The sequence below is a fragment of the Solanum verrucosum genome, unplaced genomic scaffold, assembly GCF_900185275.1.
Source record: "Solanum verrucosum unplaced genomic scaffold, falcon-dt-bn FXZP01000279.1, whole genome shotgun sequence".
NCBI classification, from domain to species: Eukaryota; Viridiplantae; Streptophyta; class Magnoliopsida; order Solanales; family Solanaceae; genus Solanum; species Solanum verrucosum.
Window position 1 is genome coordinate 1,249,684 of NW_026020289.1, and position 17,224 is coordinate 1,266,907.

The 17,224-nt window shown below is 35.9% G+C and overlaps 3 protein-coding genes across 3 annotated transcripts; 2 read left to right on the forward strand and 1 right to left on the reverse strand.

Moving 5' to 3' along the window:
- The first annotated feature begins 1,394 nt into the window (after positions 1-1,394).
- LOC125834442 (protein SAR DEFICIENT 4) lies at positions 1,395-2,607 on the forward strand. Its single transcript, XM_049513597.1, has one exon. It carries the CDS (start codon positions 1,490-1,492, stop codon positions 2,465-2,467), a length of 978 nt encoding a protein of 325 aa, XP_049369554.1. The 5' UTR covers positions 1,395-1,489; the 3' UTR covers positions 2,468-2,607.
- Positions 2,608-2,726: 119 nt separating this feature from the next.
- Positions 2,727-8,103, reverse strand: LOC125834360 (uncharacterized protein At3g49140-like). Its single transcript, XM_049513515.1, has 10 exons — positions 7,887-8,103; positions 7,571-7,799; positions 6,837-6,939; positions 6,647-6,714; positions 5,717-5,896; positions 5,512-5,634; positions 4,979-5,320; positions 4,114-4,266; positions 3,466-3,561; positions 2,727-3,028 (listed from the first exon to the last, which is right to left on the reverse strand). Exons 1-10 carry the CDS (start codon positions 7,991-7,993, stop codon positions 2,924-2,926), a joined length of 1,506 nt encoding a protein of 501 aa, XP_049369472.1. The 5' UTR covers positions 7,994-8,103; the 3' UTR covers positions 2,727-2,923.
- Positions 8,104-8,796: 693 nt separating this feature from the next.
- Positions 8,797-16,246, forward strand: LOC125834434 (probable NADH dehydrogenase [ubiquinone] 1 alpha subcomplex subunit 5, mitochondrial). Its single transcript, XM_049513587.1, has 2 exons — positions 8,797-9,241; positions 15,647-16,246. The coding sequence occupies exons 1-2, from the start codon at positions 8,923-8,925 to the stop codon at positions 15,853-15,855; spliced, it is 528 nt and encodes a 175-aa protein (XP_049369544.1). The 5' UTR covers positions 8,797-8,922; the 3' UTR covers positions 15,856-16,246.
- Positions 16,247-17,224: the final 978 nt, after the last annotated feature.

Below are 17,224 nucleotides of genomic sequence, written 5' to 3' on the forward strand. Positions count from 1 at the left end.
TTACAAATACAATTTCACACCAACCTATGCCGTGAAACTCGTCGAAATCTACCCATTATAGTTTCTCCCCTTCCCATTGTTTCATGGCCCAAACCATCGCCGCCGTCGCCATTGTTGTCAGCGAAACCACTCATATTCCTTCCCTTACCTGCCTTCATCTCCGCCACACGTCACGACCATTTTCCTTTCCTTCTTCAACCTCACAAAACCAACAACCTAAGCCAACACACTAGATCTAGCTGAAAAATAGATTGTGGAAAAAAAGAAAAAAAGGGTTGGGCAAGGGATGAATATGGCTGAAAATGAGGTGTAATGGGGGAAGAAGAAGGAGTTTTTTAATTAATGGTTTAAAATATTTTTTTTAAAAATAATTTTAAATATTTTTTAAGTAAAAATGCTCCTCACTCGCCTTAATAGGCGTGTAGTTACACATTTTTGCCAACTCAGACATCTTTCTGCCACATAAGCCTGGTCAACGGTCATAGGGGTTTGTTAAATTGTATTTTATTGAGTTTAAGGGTCCAGATGACAAACGTGTAAGTAGAAGGGTTCAAAATACAAACTGATACAAGTATAAGGGTCCACAGCCCATTCCACCTTCCTTTTATTATAAATACTTCATCTGTCCAATAATAATTGTTTATTACATTAATTTGATATAGAGATTAAGAAGCCGTAAACAATAGGAGTAGTTTTACCCTTATTAAATATAAATTATATAAACATTGAAAATGAATAGTAATATTTAATAACAATGGCAAAATAGACACAAAATGATAAATTATTTATTGATTTTATAAATTTGGGTTATTTTGCTGAGATACTTACCATGTAATTTCCCAAGTCTACTATAATAAAGTCAAGTTCCTACTTTTGGTTTCTTCGTCAAGATCCTACTTCAAGTAGGACCTTAGCCATACTTTTCAAATATTTTTTATTTTATTTAGAATTTGTGAAATCGAAGTTGAAGATAAATTGTGTTTTAGTTATAAAATAGAAAAGAAAATAGTAGCTCATTTGGAATTTATGAAGGTGGAATTGAAAAATAGATATGTTATACTTTTGAAATAGATCATTTTCGTGGCCTAATAACTTAGAATAGGTCATCCAATGGATCAAATTATCTCTCATAAATTTAAATATAACATTCGTGTGTCATAAAAGAAACCAAAAATTGAATCTCATCTAATCCTTTCACAATTGGTTAAATTGGCGCAGATGTGGTATTCCAAAAGGATGCCAGAGGATATACCCGCCTAATCCTTTCTTCATCGAATTTATCGCATTGAATTTGCCTAGCGTGATTTACAGTATGCAAAATTTTCCTGGAATTTCTGATGTCTTTTCTTATATTAAGTATATATAATATAAATAGTGGCCTAAACTAAGCCATTTGTGTAATTGCCCATTTCTCCTGCAAATCCGTCCTACAAAGTCCACCAATTCCATTTTTTCCGCCATAGAAGAAGAAGAAAATCCCCAATCCACCATGGCAACACCACCAATCTTCATCTCCACCGCCACACTCCACACCCTTTTCACCCACAAATCCCTCGTCGACCACCTCCAATCTTCCCTCCCCACCTTCACTTCCACCATTGAATCCCCACTTCGCCATGCCCACCAAACAAGCCCTTCTACCTCTCTCCTCCTCATGCCTTCTTGGTCTTGTTCCTCTTCACTTCCCTATATCGGAGTCAAGCTAGTCACTTACCATCCCAATAACTCAACCCAAAATTTACCTGGGGTTCATGCCAGTTATGTTCTTTTCAATTCCATTACAGGACAAACTTTATCCACTATGGATGCCACTGAGCTCACCGTCTATCGAACTGCTTGCACCTCCGCTTTAGCTTCAAAATTCTTATCACGACAAGATTCCGAGACCCTTTTGATGATCGGTGCAGGTACTTTAGCTCCGCATTTGATCAAGGCACATCTGACAGTGAGGCCAAATTTGAAGAAAGTGATAGTGTGGAATAGAACTGCTGATAAGGCGAAAAGGGTGATCGAGAATTTGCAAAGTGAAGGTGGTTTTGAAGGGGTGAGTTTTGAGAGTAATGGGTCTCTTGAGGAGGTTGTGGGGTTGGGAGATATTGTGAGTTGTGCTACGAATTCGGAGACGCCATTGGTGAAGGGGAAGAAGCTTAAAGAAGGGGCACATTTGGATTTGGTTGGATCGTTTAAGCATTCTATGAGGGAGTGTGATGATGAAGCTTTGAAGAGGGGGAAAGTGTTTGTTGATAATGAAGCTGCTTTGGTAGAGGCAGGGGAGCTTGTGGGTGCATTTGAGAGAGGGGTAATTACAAAGGATGAGATTGTTGGGGACTTGTTGGAATTGATCAAGGGAGAAAAGAATGGGAGAACAACTGCTGAAGAAATTACTGTGTTTAAATCAGTTGGTTCTGCTGTTGTTGATCTCCTCACAGCTCAATTGGCATATGAGACTTACATGAAAAGTCATTAACTCTAGTTTATTAGTTCTGTTCTCATATATTCTGTGTGGTTATACAAATAATAATAACAATAATAAGAGAAGATAAAGGCATATTTTCTCTGTAGTGCTTGTTCTATGTCTCAATAAGGTGGAAATGCAGTTTAATGTGGTATCAAACAGCCTTGACATCTTTTTATTGAAGTTTGTGATATGAAAATGTTACCTCTAACTGCTAATGGCATACGCTTCACATGAATCTAGCACAACAAAGAATTTTTTAAAAAATGTATTAACCAAAATTGCATTTGAATTGAACTTGAGTAGAACAAATTGAGGTTACAAGTTACAACAGTAGTAAAGGGAGAACCGAGTAGTTATGAACTCTACTGAAGAAATAATTCTAATGGGATGAATCAAAGAGTATATATTCTGTCTATATACAATTTTGAGCCAGAAGTATAACAAAATCTACAGATTTTTTTCTTCTCATGATTCAGCTTGGTGAGTTTCTTTCTTTTGATGTAACTTAGGGTGGACCCTTGGATACAGCAGATCGTTTAATTGTCTTTCGGCACTGTACTCCGAGGTTGCCTGTAAATAGAACATTCTATTACTATTTCCACACAGACTTTGAGCAAAAGCAATGGCACTAAAGAATCAATATGTGCTATGTTTTCATGGGGTCAAATTTTTTACTTGCTCAGATGAAAACAAAAGAGGTACTATCTTGGAACTTGGAAGTAGCAGAAAGTGATACTCAAAAACCAGAAAAGCTATAGGGTTTAAAATAGCAAGTATGAGAAATATGTAGAAACATCTTGCACTTCTATCCATTTGATTCAGAAAATAAAATTCCAGATACCCTGTAAGTGGTTTTACATGAACGCTAAGTCTGAATGTCAGATCCGTGTCAAAGACATAGTAACCCACATTGACAGCAATTTGTTTGAATGCAGCAAATATGCAGGGACACTGGAAAATGAAGTTCGAATCTCAAAAACAAAACATAAGTACTATAAGTATCATACCCGCTTTTTAAAGGAAAACCGCAGTGTCTGAATTTGTGCTCCAGAGCAAACTCTTACGTCAAAACCAAGGCTGTCTACACCTATCAGAACCACTTCCTGTCATACAAGACAAAAAGAAATAAAACGAATTACTCGGTGGGACATCACACTAAACAGTGATGTGGTTCAAGTCTTACAGTTCCATGTTAATGCATCAAACACACTGCAAGAGGGTATGTTCTCGTATTCAAAAAATAAAAATAAACAAATAAGCAACAAAACATCAGAAACAAGAAGTTAAATGATGTCTGCACACATGTGTAAGAGTATTTTATTCACAACAATAGCAACAAAGCAGCAGATTAGTTTCCATTTCATCAATGTATGGAACTAACAAAATCCCTCGGTTGTCTACTATAAAAAAAAAGATGGGTCCAATATTTGGGAAGTACCTACTTATGCAAGTTAATTCATCATTAGAAGGAAAAGGTTTGGGGAAAGGGGAGAAAGAGTTGCAGCTTTTGCTTTCTACTATTTTATTTGGCTGTTGACTGATGAAAAATGCGAACTATTTGATGGATTGTAAAGCATCAAATCTTCAAAAAGAAGGGAAGACAACAAAAGCTAATTATCTAGAATATAATCTAGGGGCATTGAGATTGGTCTTACCTCCACTTGAATTCCCTTGCATCTCCAACAGAGAGATCTGAGAGCCTGCGTGGTTTTTTCTCCTACAGCTTTAAGCCGTGATATAATATTGGCAGCCGAATGAGCTATTGCATCAGGCCTGGCTTGACAAAAATCTTCTAACTCAACTAAGATCTGTGCACACCATTAGAAAACATAAAATTGAATGACATGAATACTGAGGGTAGATTCACAGGAATCTCACAATTGCAAAATTTGTTAAGCTTTTCTAAGCCATCAAAAACATTCTAGTGTGAAGAATTGAAGATGCAGGCATGACATATAGCACACATGTGAAATACAAAAATAATGTGGATGATAATGACTAATGAGTCACTGTATTCATGTATATTAGCTGATTTGGCACTGACAAAGAAAGCATCCCATGGAACTTGTCCACATGAAATAGCCTGGTAGCCAATCTCAGAGCGCATCACCATGTCATCAAAAGTCTATCATGACACAGAACACTTCCAGTTCTGCTTCTGGTGTTAGATTTAAACTAACTTTCATCTTTGCATGTAACAACTGCATACAAGTGAAAAGAATACCCTTTTCTCAACTTGTTCAGAATAATAGTATGCTCTTTTCTCGTGATATTTTTCTTTTTCGACTTAATAAATAAGGTGTCACACACTTATATATGCTTCCCGTGCCACCCACTGTAACCCCTCTGAGATTATCAAGTCCAAAATTCTCTGTACTTAATGAAGATAAGTTTTGGGATGACACAAATGATTCAAATAAATTGCACCCAACGGATGCAGATTCATGCAATGCAAGTATTGTAATGCTGATCGACAAATTCAAGGTTGAACCTCATAAATGATGAACCTACAGAACTTACTTGCTGCCCATGTGAAGAAATTAACTGAATTTTAATCATCTCTAGCTTGTAAAATGAAGTTCCATTTCCAAGGGTTTCATCCTTCTCCAATTCCTCTGGACAACTTGGGTTATCTTGCGAAGATTCACTTTCATGTGTGTGGCCATTGACTTGAACACTGCCATTTTGCTTATGTTCTGCCACTTGTTCCATTTGTTCTATACCAGCATCGTTTGATTCATGTTCAGATATCTGCTTTGGAATGGTGGTGTGATCTTCAAGGAAAGCTGGCCTTAGAAGGCCATGAATAATAAGACCTGCTGGAGGCTGATCCATAAAATCTATAGGATCATCTGTCACAACCTGAGCAGCAAATATAGACCACAAAAATAAATGTTTGATTACTATTGTCCATGGCAGATACAAAAAGTTATATGCCACACATCTGGGAAACTAAATATAACATGATCTGCTGATTTTACTGAATAGGAACTCAAATTGATAGTTCTCACTCTTCTAACTACATTGCATAAATCTATCACAAGGACAATTACCTCACTAATTTGTTGGGCAAAGTGTATCGGATGAGAAGATCGCATCGTCTCTAATGTAGCCCAATCCTCCAAGTCAGGATCCCCACTCTGATCTTCTTCATCGTCAAGAACAGAAACCCAATCCTGCGAACAAGTATATTTACCAGTAATGATGGACAGAATAGCAGTTATATTTGAAAAGTAAACCATTTAAAACCAGTAATACCGCTTCATCATCATCGTCATCATCATCATCGTCATCATCATCGTCATCGTCAATGTCGTCTTCATCATCAATATCGATATCCTCGTCATCAAATTCATCTATATGGTAATCAAGTTGGGATTGACCTGATGACTCCATCTCACTCTGCATTTCGGATGTATCTAGGCCAATAATTACTTCCTGCATTTTATTGGAAATCAAGTAAGCCTTCGGAGAAAAGCAAATACTTTACTTATAGTTTATCTATGGAAGTTGCCATCCGAGAATCCCTTTTATTTAACTTTTCATTAGAGCGTTTCCATACAATTATGGAAAGTAGAATTATGCGGATTGATGGTAGGTTTTACTATCTGGGTGTAACACAGCTTCCTCACATTTTCTTAAGCGTTTCTATTTTATCTCTCAGAAAGAAAGAGCTTTTAAAAGATAAATTGGATTTACAATAAAGTGATAAAAGCAAAGTTCCACTTTAGAAACCAATGCAACAGAAGAATCTTTCCATAGGAAGATGGTCATAAAATTCATAATCAAGATACGACCATAATAAAAATAATTTTCTCTCTTCTGATGGATAACTTGTGAAGCATTAGATTTGGGCTTTATGCCTATTAAAGACCATGAGTTGTTATGTCATGGTTCATGTTTCCTGTATTTATCAAAATAGGGAAAATGATCGTGACATAATAAGGAAACTCAACAACAATTTAATCAGAATCATCAAACAGGAAAATGCCTACGTGATCTGGAAACAGTTATCCACTTATCCCCAAATGAAGCAGAATCATTTGAAAGGACCCAGTGGTGGCAGTATACCATGTCAAAATCAATTGCTAGAAAATAAAGAAAAGCAAAATAATACATCATTTAAAAAAATACAAAAACACCTAACGATGAAAATTAACTGAATTTCTTAGTTTAAATGTTCCATACCACAACGTTTTCTTCAGTTGTCGGATTTTTCAGAACGTCTTCGTCATTCTTCACTTGGAAGTAGACATCTGATAGAAAGGGAAAGCACAAAAACCTTCAAGGATTGAATATGCCACAGAACCAGTAAGAAGTAAGAAGTAAATTATTAGCCTGAGTAAAATATGCTAATAAAAAGAATTGTGCATCTTACTTCCAAGTTCATCAGTTGTGTAAGGCAAATCTGGCCAGAAAATATTTGCACGCATTACATCACTGATAGCACTTGAAAACATGAGTGTTGCTTTGCTATTTACCTAGGTATCAAGTGATAATAGCAATATATCAGCTACCATAGACAAATAGCCATAATGATCAGCAGCCTAGATTATATTTGCTCATGAGCTACAAAGAATATTGATGACTGAGATCCTGTGGACAATGTCCTGTCATTATAGTTCGTAAGATTCCATTTCAGACGATAAATAGATGCCTGTGAGCTTCATTGACTAAAAGCATAAGACAGGAAAGCATATTGCATAGTCAGCAGTAAATTCTATTCTTTTTAAGTTTATAAGGGGAGGAAATAATGTGTTTGTTGCAAAAAATCGCGGGTTTAACTGGCAGGAGAAGAATTAACTTAAGGAGTTAATGAGGTCCAGCCAAGCCTACATCCTTGGGGCAGAAGCAGAGATAGTTTTCTATTATGAATAGAAAAATAGTACAAATATCTCTAATTACAACCCCTTCTATAAAAATCCCAATGGTTTCTGCAAACCTACAAGGACATCTAACAAAATTTGGATTCACAAAATTCAAAGCACAAACAACAAGTTCACTATATCACCGAAATTAGCAAGCAACAATTAGAAGGCAAGATATACCGATCAACTCAAAGCTAATGTGTTTGATGAATAAGTTTCTTTTGCAAAAACATCATTTTTTAACCTCAATAATTGTCCTTGTACATTCAGCTGGCTTGAGTTGAGCTTCCTCATTCTCCATTAGTTCCGGCTCCCCAATGTCCTCAGATGGATGATAGCTCGACTGCTTCGCATTCTGTTTTACTGGCTCAGAACCCGAGCTGAAATGATCCTTTGCAGTTGCTTTGATTCCAATTTTTCCCTTGCACATTTTTCTTCCAGCATAATTATCCGTCAATCTTCCAAATTTATCTCTGCAACACAACTCTCAAATCAATAAAAATAATATAAAAATTGGGGGCAGTATATGTAACTGTGCAGCAAGCAAGAAGTAGTAGTACCGAGGAGGGATGAAGAAGCTGGGGGAATGAGATAACCGGCGGGAAGTGGTATCGAAGTTGACGGCGGAGAATCGGAGGGCGGCAGCGGTATGTTTTACGGTTAACATTTTCCGAATTGAAACAAAATCAAAGCTAGAGAAGTGCTGGAGTTGAGTATAAACCCAGCTATCTACTCGGCCGTGTGGTTCTCTCTCTTTTATCTATCCGCCTTTTTCTTCTTCTTTTATGATGCCTTGTGCGATAAAGATTCCCTGCTTACTTATGTACCTTCGTTACCCACTGGATATTTTACATGGATCATTATTTGTCACATTTTACTCGTATTATCATTTTGAAAAATCGACAATTCCTTAACGTTGTCCGTTAGAAGATGTTAATTCTAAAAATATGGATGTTAATATTAAAGATGTATGTATCATGTAAAGTAAGTCTCGTTTATTATAAACATGTTAAGTAAAGACTCCACTATTTGAAGTGTTAAGTGAAAGTTGATTGTCAAAATGGTCTGTCATTACTTCTTTGTCCTAATTTATGTACTACAATTCTTTTGAATTTTGATCATGAATTCAAATTTGATTTTTGTTTCAAAGCCTAAGTTTTAGTTGAAATATACTTGTTTATTTTTTTTATTTCGTGGTTGTTATTACACTACTAACATAGTTATTTGGCAAAAGTCGACTCAAAATCAAATGCACTATCAAATACCAATTGCCTCCCTAAATTAAGACATGACAAGGATAATTTAATTTAAAGATATTTTTAACTATTCGTTTTTATTTTAGTTACCGGGGCAGTAGTCAAAAGACCAACACAAAATAAAAGGCAAAAGCGGCAAATGAACCTCACAAATCCTACGCCCAATATATTGTGAAAGTTGGGGAAGCCCATTTCTTCTGATCCAATACTATAGGTCCAACATCTTAATTAATCAAGTCTGCTCTTACAACCGGTTAAATCATTTTCCTTCGCCATTCTTGCGAGCTTCGAGCAAACATCTGTGGAAGTCGAATCGAATAGGAACTGACAGAGAAGAAAAATGTTCCTACGGAGGATAGCAAGGCCATTGATGATGATGGCGAAAGTGAAGGAAACAACAGGTATAGTAGGTTTGGAGGTAGTCCCAAATGCAAGGGAAGTTCTGATAAATCTGTACCGGAAAACCCTAGAAGAGATCAAGGCGGTACCTGAGGACGAAGGATACCGCAAGGCAGTGGAAAGCTTCACCCGCCACCGCCTCAATGTCTGTGTGGAGGAACGTGAATCTGAAATGATCGAGAAACGGCTTGGTTGTGGTCAGGTTGAAGAGCTCATTGAAGAAGCCCAAGATGAACTCAAGCTCATTGGTCACATGAACGGTTCGTATAGTTCTACGTTAAATTCTTCCTTTTCACTTCGTTTTTTTTTCTCTAAATTGTATCTGCTTTGTGAATTAATGATCGGATGCAAGGGAAATTGAAGTTTTAAATTTGTCGGAAGGGAAACAATTGCTTTTATAGAATGGTTGGGATACCAATGATATTATATGAGAGTGAATGCTGTCCTCTAAAACCTAATAAGATGAGTGTGATTGAAATGCTGATTAATTTGGACAAAGCTTGGGCAACATTATTCAAGATAAGTAAAATGTAGCTATCGACCCTTCAACTAGTGAAGTAGTGAGTAAATCACCGTGTTAAATGGAGCATTGTGCCGCTTGGTTAAAAGATTACATTCCCGACCAGATTGATCCTTTCTTTTTCAACAATGTATGAATGCATTTCCAAACTGACAATTTCTTGTAAAGGTTCACTCTACTTAAGAACTCATTAAGGATCAGTAGTGGGAGAGAACAAAGAGTCAATCCCTTCTCCCAATAAAATAACTCTCCCTGCGTTTGTTCTCTTTTCTATGAGTATTTGGAAGTTCCTTGGAATTCGTTTTTTACAAAACGATGAGTGTTAGAATATGGTGTGATTCATTAGGTTACTATTTAATATGCATTAGGCAAATGCAGCATATCACACAATTACCTTGAATAAGACAGACTCCTTTGGAATTGTGTCCTGACATAAGTATGATTTTGTTATAGTAAGGCAACCTTACAAAAATATGCAAGTGCTAAGAGATTGTTCTATCATCAATGCTCACTGCCTTTATATCCAATATCATCAACCTCTTCCTTCTTTTGGAAAATCCCCTGCCATAGACATCTACCTTGCTCACACTTCCTGGCAGGCCTTCATTGGATCAATGTTTCCTTGTTTGTCATATTTTCCCTTTCTTTATTCCTTGAGAAAGCTATTGAAACAAACCACTATGATTACACTCCGGAATCTGGAAACCAACCTGATAGATTAGCAGCTTCTTCTGGAAAAATATTGTTGGAATTCAAGTGAGTCTCACATTGTAACTGGATCTGGAAGGCCAGAAATCTAGCCACTTCATCTTCTATAGAGTTAAATTTTCTTGAAATAAGAAATCCTTTGTCCTTCCCTGCAGAGATAGAACTACTTATGTGGTAAACAGATTATATGCTCTCTTTCCTTCAAATTCTGTCTAAAATTTGTGTTTATTTCTTTTTGACATGTTGAAAAGAATAAAAAGAAGGGAAAAGGTCAAAAATACCCCTCAACTTTGTTTTATTGGTTGATTATGCCCTTACCGTTAAAACGAAGTTATTATTACCCCTGTCGTTACCAAACTTGTCACATGTACCCCTCAATTGGATGGAAAATCCCAAATTAACAAAATTAACCCGATTTATTTAAATTAACCAATTTTAACCCGACTCGACCCATAAAATGATATAACCCATCTATGTTCATCTTCATTTTTAACCTAATAATCTGTCTCCCTATTTCCTACTTCCTACTGTTCATCTTCATCACTTCCTTGAGCTTCAAATCAAACATTCTTCTTCGCCTTCTTTTCCGTCTTTTCCGCAGCTCACGTCTCGGGCATCATTATGCCATTACAGGCATCTCTTCAATACCTCATTCTCTTCCTTAGAACCTGCCCTAAATCCGATACTTCCAGCAACGTTAAATTTGAAATCTCATTAACTATCGCTGATACTCTCCCTGATGGAGCCAACTTTGATTCGTGAGCTGATGTTGTGAAATTTGAACTGATTAACGGTTTAGTAAAGCTGTAGAAATGGGTTTCAGAAATTTTTTGAATCTTGGACTGTGGAATTGTGAATGCACATAAGGTGTTTGATATGTGGAAATAGTTCTGGAATGGTGATACAATGAATTAGAAATAAATCGATTGAAACATCTCATGATTATGGCATAAAAGCTTCTGACTGAATCGCTAGGGCTTTGTAATGGTGCCAGAACAGTGATTACGGCGACGATGGGTTTAATCGTTTGGGAAGTAGGAAGGTTGGGGAAGTTGAGGATTTAGGCTTACTTGTATTTACTTAATCCCATAAGGTTATGGAAATGTTATTCATGTCTTTAAAAATGTATTTTCCTCCATTATTTTTTGCCTTTGATGTTTATATCAAAAAGATGAAGATGAACAAAGCGGGTCATATATTAGATGGATCGGAATCGGGTTAAAATTGGTTAATTTAAGTAAATCGGGTTATTTTTGTTGATTTGGGGTTTTCTATCCAATTGAGGGGTACATGTGACAAGTTTGTAGACGGCAGGGGCAAAAATAACTTCATTTTAACGGTAAGGGTATAGTCAACCAATAAAACAAAGTTGAGGGGTATTTTGACCCTTTTCCCTAAAAAGAATGGAGAGTGAGGAGAGTTATTGGCTAAAATCATCCCTCAACTATGACTCAAATCTAATGTACATCCTTATATTATCTAAGTGAGCAAAAAACATCCTTATACTATCCAAAAAATAACAAGAATCATCCTTCAATTTATTTTTGTTAAAAAACTAATTGAACCAATAAAAAAAATCAATTTGGTCATGTCTTGGCCACGACGAGAATATCAAAGTTGCCTAAAAAGAATAAGGATATGGATCGGAAATGAATCTTCCATTCTCTGAATTTAAATTTTGTGTGTTGTTAGTTTATATGTTTTTTGCATCATCAAGTAAATTGACTTGCAACAATACATAAGTTTTGAAATATTTATACAGTAGGTTTCGATGGTTAGAAAGATTATGTAAAAAAAAATCATTTTAAAAGTATTACATCCAACTATTTAGGGATTTTCTTTAATAAAATATTTAGGGCGTATGTACTATATATACAATGCAATTCGCATTTTATACAATGTACAGAAATGCTGGAAATTTAGTGAAATTACGTAGGCGTTTAGTTATGAAAATAAAAAAATAATTATTGTATTTGAAAATTTTGAAATTGGAGTAGTATTTGGCCATACTTTTACAAAGAATATTTAGAATTTGAATATATTTTGTCTAAATATGATTTAAAACCCTCAATTTCTAAAAATAAAAAAAATCACTTAACTTGACTAGCTTAACCATGTGTACATAATTCATTCAACTGGACACATTTTTTGTTGGTGGCGTGAGTTTCTTTAAAAAATAGACAGAAGGATGAATCTTGCAACTTTTTGGATAGTTCAAGGATGTTTTTTGTTCACTTATATAACACAAGGATGTACTTTAAGTTTAGGTCATACTTCAGGGATGATTTTAGCCAAAAACTCAGAGTGAGGATGTGGTGGTCAACTATTGAAGGGAGTTTTACTTTTTATGTGAATTAAAAATTTTATTAAATACTTTTATTAATAATAATAGCACCAAGTAGGTGCCCTAAAAGCTTTGCAGAATAAGTTGGATACAGTCTCTTTTGAATATGCCAAAAGTCTAGCAAATCCAACATAGCATCAAAATCATATACATTTCTCATGTACCACCAAAATTTCAAAAACTGCAAGCTTCTGTATCTGAAACAGAAAGCTGTTGTTGCACTTCCTTCAAGCGTCTTCAATTTTCTCCTGCCACACTGTCCAACAATTACACATAGGAACTGTCTTATACAAGGTTTTTATCTGCTATGTGATCCTTTGTCCCTCTCAACTGAGTAGAAACTTCTTCAGGGGTTCCGCATTACACTGTTGTACCCAAAAAGTTTAAGTTACACCGTACCTGTCAAATTTGAGTTCAATGCAAAAACAATTATTTTGGTTCTCTTAGATATTTTCAAACATATAACACCTATTGCCAGTTCGAAATTTCGAATATACATCTACTGCATAAGGTGAATCCTCTCTTCTGCAGACTGTCTCGAGTTAAGCAATTTTGTTAATGGTTATCCAACCTAAGCAAGCCTCCTTAGGGGGTGCTTTTGTGTTCCAGATTCTTTCTTTATCCATGCATTATTAGTCCCTTTCAGCAGGAACTCGCTGTGAATCTGTCCTCTTGCCTTGCCCCCAAACACTTAGTATCTAAGTCTGAAGACAATTATCTTAGCCCACCTGTTTACTCAAATTTTGTATCAACCTTCCCAGTTCCCACCTTTTTGTCTTGAAAGTTTCTTCTGAGTTTTATGCTTTATCCATTCCATTTCTGCATTCTGCAAATGTGGCTCCATTATTTAAAACAAGACTACATATCAGGAAACAACTTCGTCCATGTTGACTGTTCCATTCATGTCCTGCCATACTCCTGCCTTTTGCTATTTCCTACTTTCAGTTTTACCTAGTTATGGTTCGCCCAGATAATTAAAAGATAATAACTGATTTGTTTTCATGGTGCCACTCCATAGGATGTTATTATTGGTCAAGTTTTGGGGTGGACATCGGTCGTTTCGGTTCGTTTTGATAACATTTGGTTTGTTTTTTCCATGTTCGGTTCAGTTTAATTGGTTTTAGGCCTGTCGAATCAAGCATTTTCTTGACCATAAATGGGTCTTAGAATTTAAAAATTGGAAAATGAAGCAGCGACTAGGAGTATCGGCAACTGGTAAGGTAGTGTCTTTGGTCATTGGTAGCAGAGGCACAAAGCACTGAGCGTGTTTTTCTTGAATACCCAAATGCCCACACCTTGAATCTTTTTCCACTTTCTTTAAGGACGAATAGAGGCTTTCAAAAGAATTTGAGAAATGCTAAAGAAGAAACTGAGTACATTCTCTAAGGGTAAATAACGAAAGAACCTGAAATACTCTCAAAATGGCAGATGATGAACTCTCGTCCTATGGAATCTTTCTTTTACTTCACCTTCTTCAATGCCGCATCTCTGATATTGTTCATGATTAGCACTATGGAATGGACCCTAGGAATATTATGGATTTGGGTTTCGGTGTGGGCATTTGGTTTTGGGCTGAAAGTTGGAAGCACCAAAGGATGGTTTTGAAACATAAAAAAAACTGAAAACCAAACGCATGAAAACGAAATTATGAAAAACATATACTGTGAACTGGCCGAATGCACCTAAAACCCGGAATTTTTTATTGGTTTTTCGGTTTTATGCCTGCCTCTATTTAGTGCACAATTGGCTCTACATGCCTTGCTTTGTTCAGATTATATTTTCCACTGCTCTTCCTCACTTTGAAACCTCCTTAGCTATTTGAAAAGTAAATTTTTCTTTTGTGCCCCCAATGTCTTCACCGTAGTTTCCCGTTCCCTTTAGATTTAATTACTGATGACCATTTCACCAGATGCATCTTGTGTCTTTGAAAAATGATTTAAACAATTTCCTTTCATTTTTGTCTAGCTGCTTGCTTCTCCACACTAGATGGCTGGTATAATAGTGACATTTAAGTATACAAATAATCCATCCAACACACAAATTTATTCTTCCTACGTATAAGTAGTGTTTTTAGGGAAGATAGTTTTGGTCCAAACTTGCAGTAAAACTATGCCGTACTTACACTGCTTTCCAGAAAGGTAATTTTCATCAAACTCATCATTAACACAGCACCATACTTTACAGATCTTGAATAGTATCTCTAACCTCATTGGAACTACTTTTAGCCAAATTAAAATGCAGGCCAGAGACTGCTTCAAATATGAACTGCACCACTTCAAGATACTTTCTTTTACATTCATCTGTCTGCTTAGAGTGAGAGCATCACCTGCATATACACTGTGGGAAATTTCTATTATATTTACATACACTACCAATTTGGAAGCTTTTCTCAATGAAAACCAAAAGTGTGATAGGTGATCACTTCGTTTCAGTCGTCTCTGTAAAGTGAAGAAACATTATGGGGATCTGTTTATGAGGTTGGAAGACCGATGGTAGATATACAAACTTTTATCCATATCTTCCCATAGCCCATTCATTGCATAGTCTTTATTAGGAAATACCGATTTACATAGTCATAGGCTTTCTACAAGTCCAAATTGTACACAACTCCCCTCCTTTTTTCTCATCTTTGAGTTTAATGTCTCATGTGTGACAACTGACAAGTAAAGCATATAGTATTTGTCTTCCTTGGCTGAGTGCATTTTGAGTACCTATGATTATTTTCTCTATCACCATTTTCCTTTCATCGAAGATCTTTGCCATGACCCATCATTTTATATGATCTGCCAAATAGACTTATTGGTCTGAACTCTCCTAGTTCTGTTGCTCCTTGAAAATTAAGACAATCGAGGAAGCATTTGGGCGTTTAATATAAGATTCTGACTGGGTAATTGGGAGTGACTTGATATAAGATTCTGACAGCAAAATTTGACCAACTTTATCAATTCCTTGAGTTGAAGTTCTTTTGTCAATTGGAGCTGCTAAAGATATATGTTATTATACTTCCCTTTAAACCTTTGAATCACTAACATTGTAATGCAGAGGGGTATGGATTATGGAAGTTTAATTTTAAAAAGTTATTTTGTTATGCAGAGTGGAAACCTTGGGGTATTCCTGATGATTATGAATGTGAAGTCATTGAAAATGATGCTCCAGTACCAAAACACATTCCGCTGCACCGTCCTGGTCCTCTCCCTGAGGAATTCTATAATACAATGGAGGCGATTACTTCTGGCAAATTGGATGCTGGTTCAAAGAAGGATGAACTAGCAATTTCATCGGGCGACTCACAGTCAAAGTAGGGTCTGGCTTCCAGAAGCTCATTTTGGTTATTGATCAATACATGCAAAGTTTTAAAACTGAACATGTGCTACTCTACCATCCCTGTTTTCTTTGTGGATCTTCTATACCTGTTTACTGGAGGTCGTGGACACAAATGCTTGAATCATTGGTTAATAAAACAGAAGTTCCTTTTTTTTGGGTGGAAGCTAGCAGACAGTTGCTATTTTCTTTTGTTTGTAAAAGCATCAACATGGTGTATTTGTTATGAGGGAAGTCATTTTCCATGAATAATATATCTTCTAAACAAAATGTTTTCTGGTGTGGTGTTTGGTTGATGAGAGAAAATACTTTATGAAAAAATGTATTTTATAGATAATGATGATATAAAATTCTACAACTCCTAAGAGAATGGATGAATGATCAACTAGTCTCTGTCCTCATTTTAGGAAGAGTTTCTGAAAGCCACTTCCCGTTTTCTTTTTACGAGCTTCCACTTTCTTTTCCACCCCTGTAGCTTCTTTTCTCCACTGCTTTTGTTTGTTCTTAATCAAAATGGCATTCCTTTTCCTGTTGGGTCGAGAACAATTCTCACCTATAATTTGCTCACGATGAAGGTGATATAATATTATGGGTTGCACTATTCACCTAAACACGATATGTATTAGTCTATTTTATATGTATCTCAACTTATTATGAAATTGGTGTAGTTAGGGATGACAATGGGCGGTACGGTTTGAGTTTAATCCGTAAAATTTTTAATCTTCCCTGCTTTGCATAACAATTTTTTTTATTTTTCAACCCGCCCAACTCCACCCTGCATAGAGCCGCCCTGCATGAACCTTGTCCCGCATAATTTTTTTAGTATTTTCTTTTTCTAGTTAAGTTGATACTAAAAATATAATCATTTTTTCATTAAGTTGCATTAATTTAATAGGATAGTGACTTAAAAATTTATTTCTTAGAGGTTAATTGTGAAACATGTAAGAAATTGTATTATTTTTTATTGAACCCTTTTCATTTACTATCTTGAATATTTTAGTAGCTTTAAAGAAATTATCTTAATAAATAATGGTCTATCACTCTTATAACATGTAAAAAGTTAAGATTAAGTTTGAACCAACATAAAAGGGATAATTGTACAGAATGGCAAACTTATAATCTAAAATAAATGGAGTAGCTACTGTTTGATTTAATTGAGCCCCGTAGCAAACGTTTGCCAGTCGCCTCTCTCCCTCCAAATTCTCACTTGCCACTCTCCCTTTCTCGCTCGCTCCCTCTGTGCTCGCCTCTCTCGCTTTATACAACAGAATTGTATAAATTGCGTTTTTGTTTGTATAAAGCGAGAGAAAATTGTATATACATATGCAAATACATATATATTCGTCTTAT

Coding starts and splice junctions, on each gene's coding strand:
- LOC125834442 (XM_049513597.1), top strand. CDS start 1,490: ATGGCAACACCACCAATCTTCATCTCCACCGCCACACTCCACACCCTT.
- LOC125834360 (XM_049513515.1), bottom strand. CDS start 7,993: ATGTTAACCGTAAAACATACCGCTGCCGCCCTCCGATTCTCCGCCGTC. Junction 6,715..6,836: donor CACAACTGATGAACTTGGAA/GTAAGATGCACA, acceptor CCTTTCTATCAG/ATGTCTACTTCCAAGTGAAG. Junction 3,029..3,465: donor GGTTTTCCTTTAAAAAGCGG/GTATGATACTTA, acceptor TTCTATTTACAG/GCAACCTCGGAGTACAGTGC.
- LOC125834434 (XM_049513587.1), top strand. CDS start 8,923: ATGTTCCTACGGAGGATAGCAAGGCCATTGATGATGATGGCGAAAGTG. Junction 9,242..15,646: donor GCTCATTGGTCACATGAACG/GTTCGTATAGTT, acceptor TTTGTTATGCAG/AGTGGAAACCTTGGGGTATT.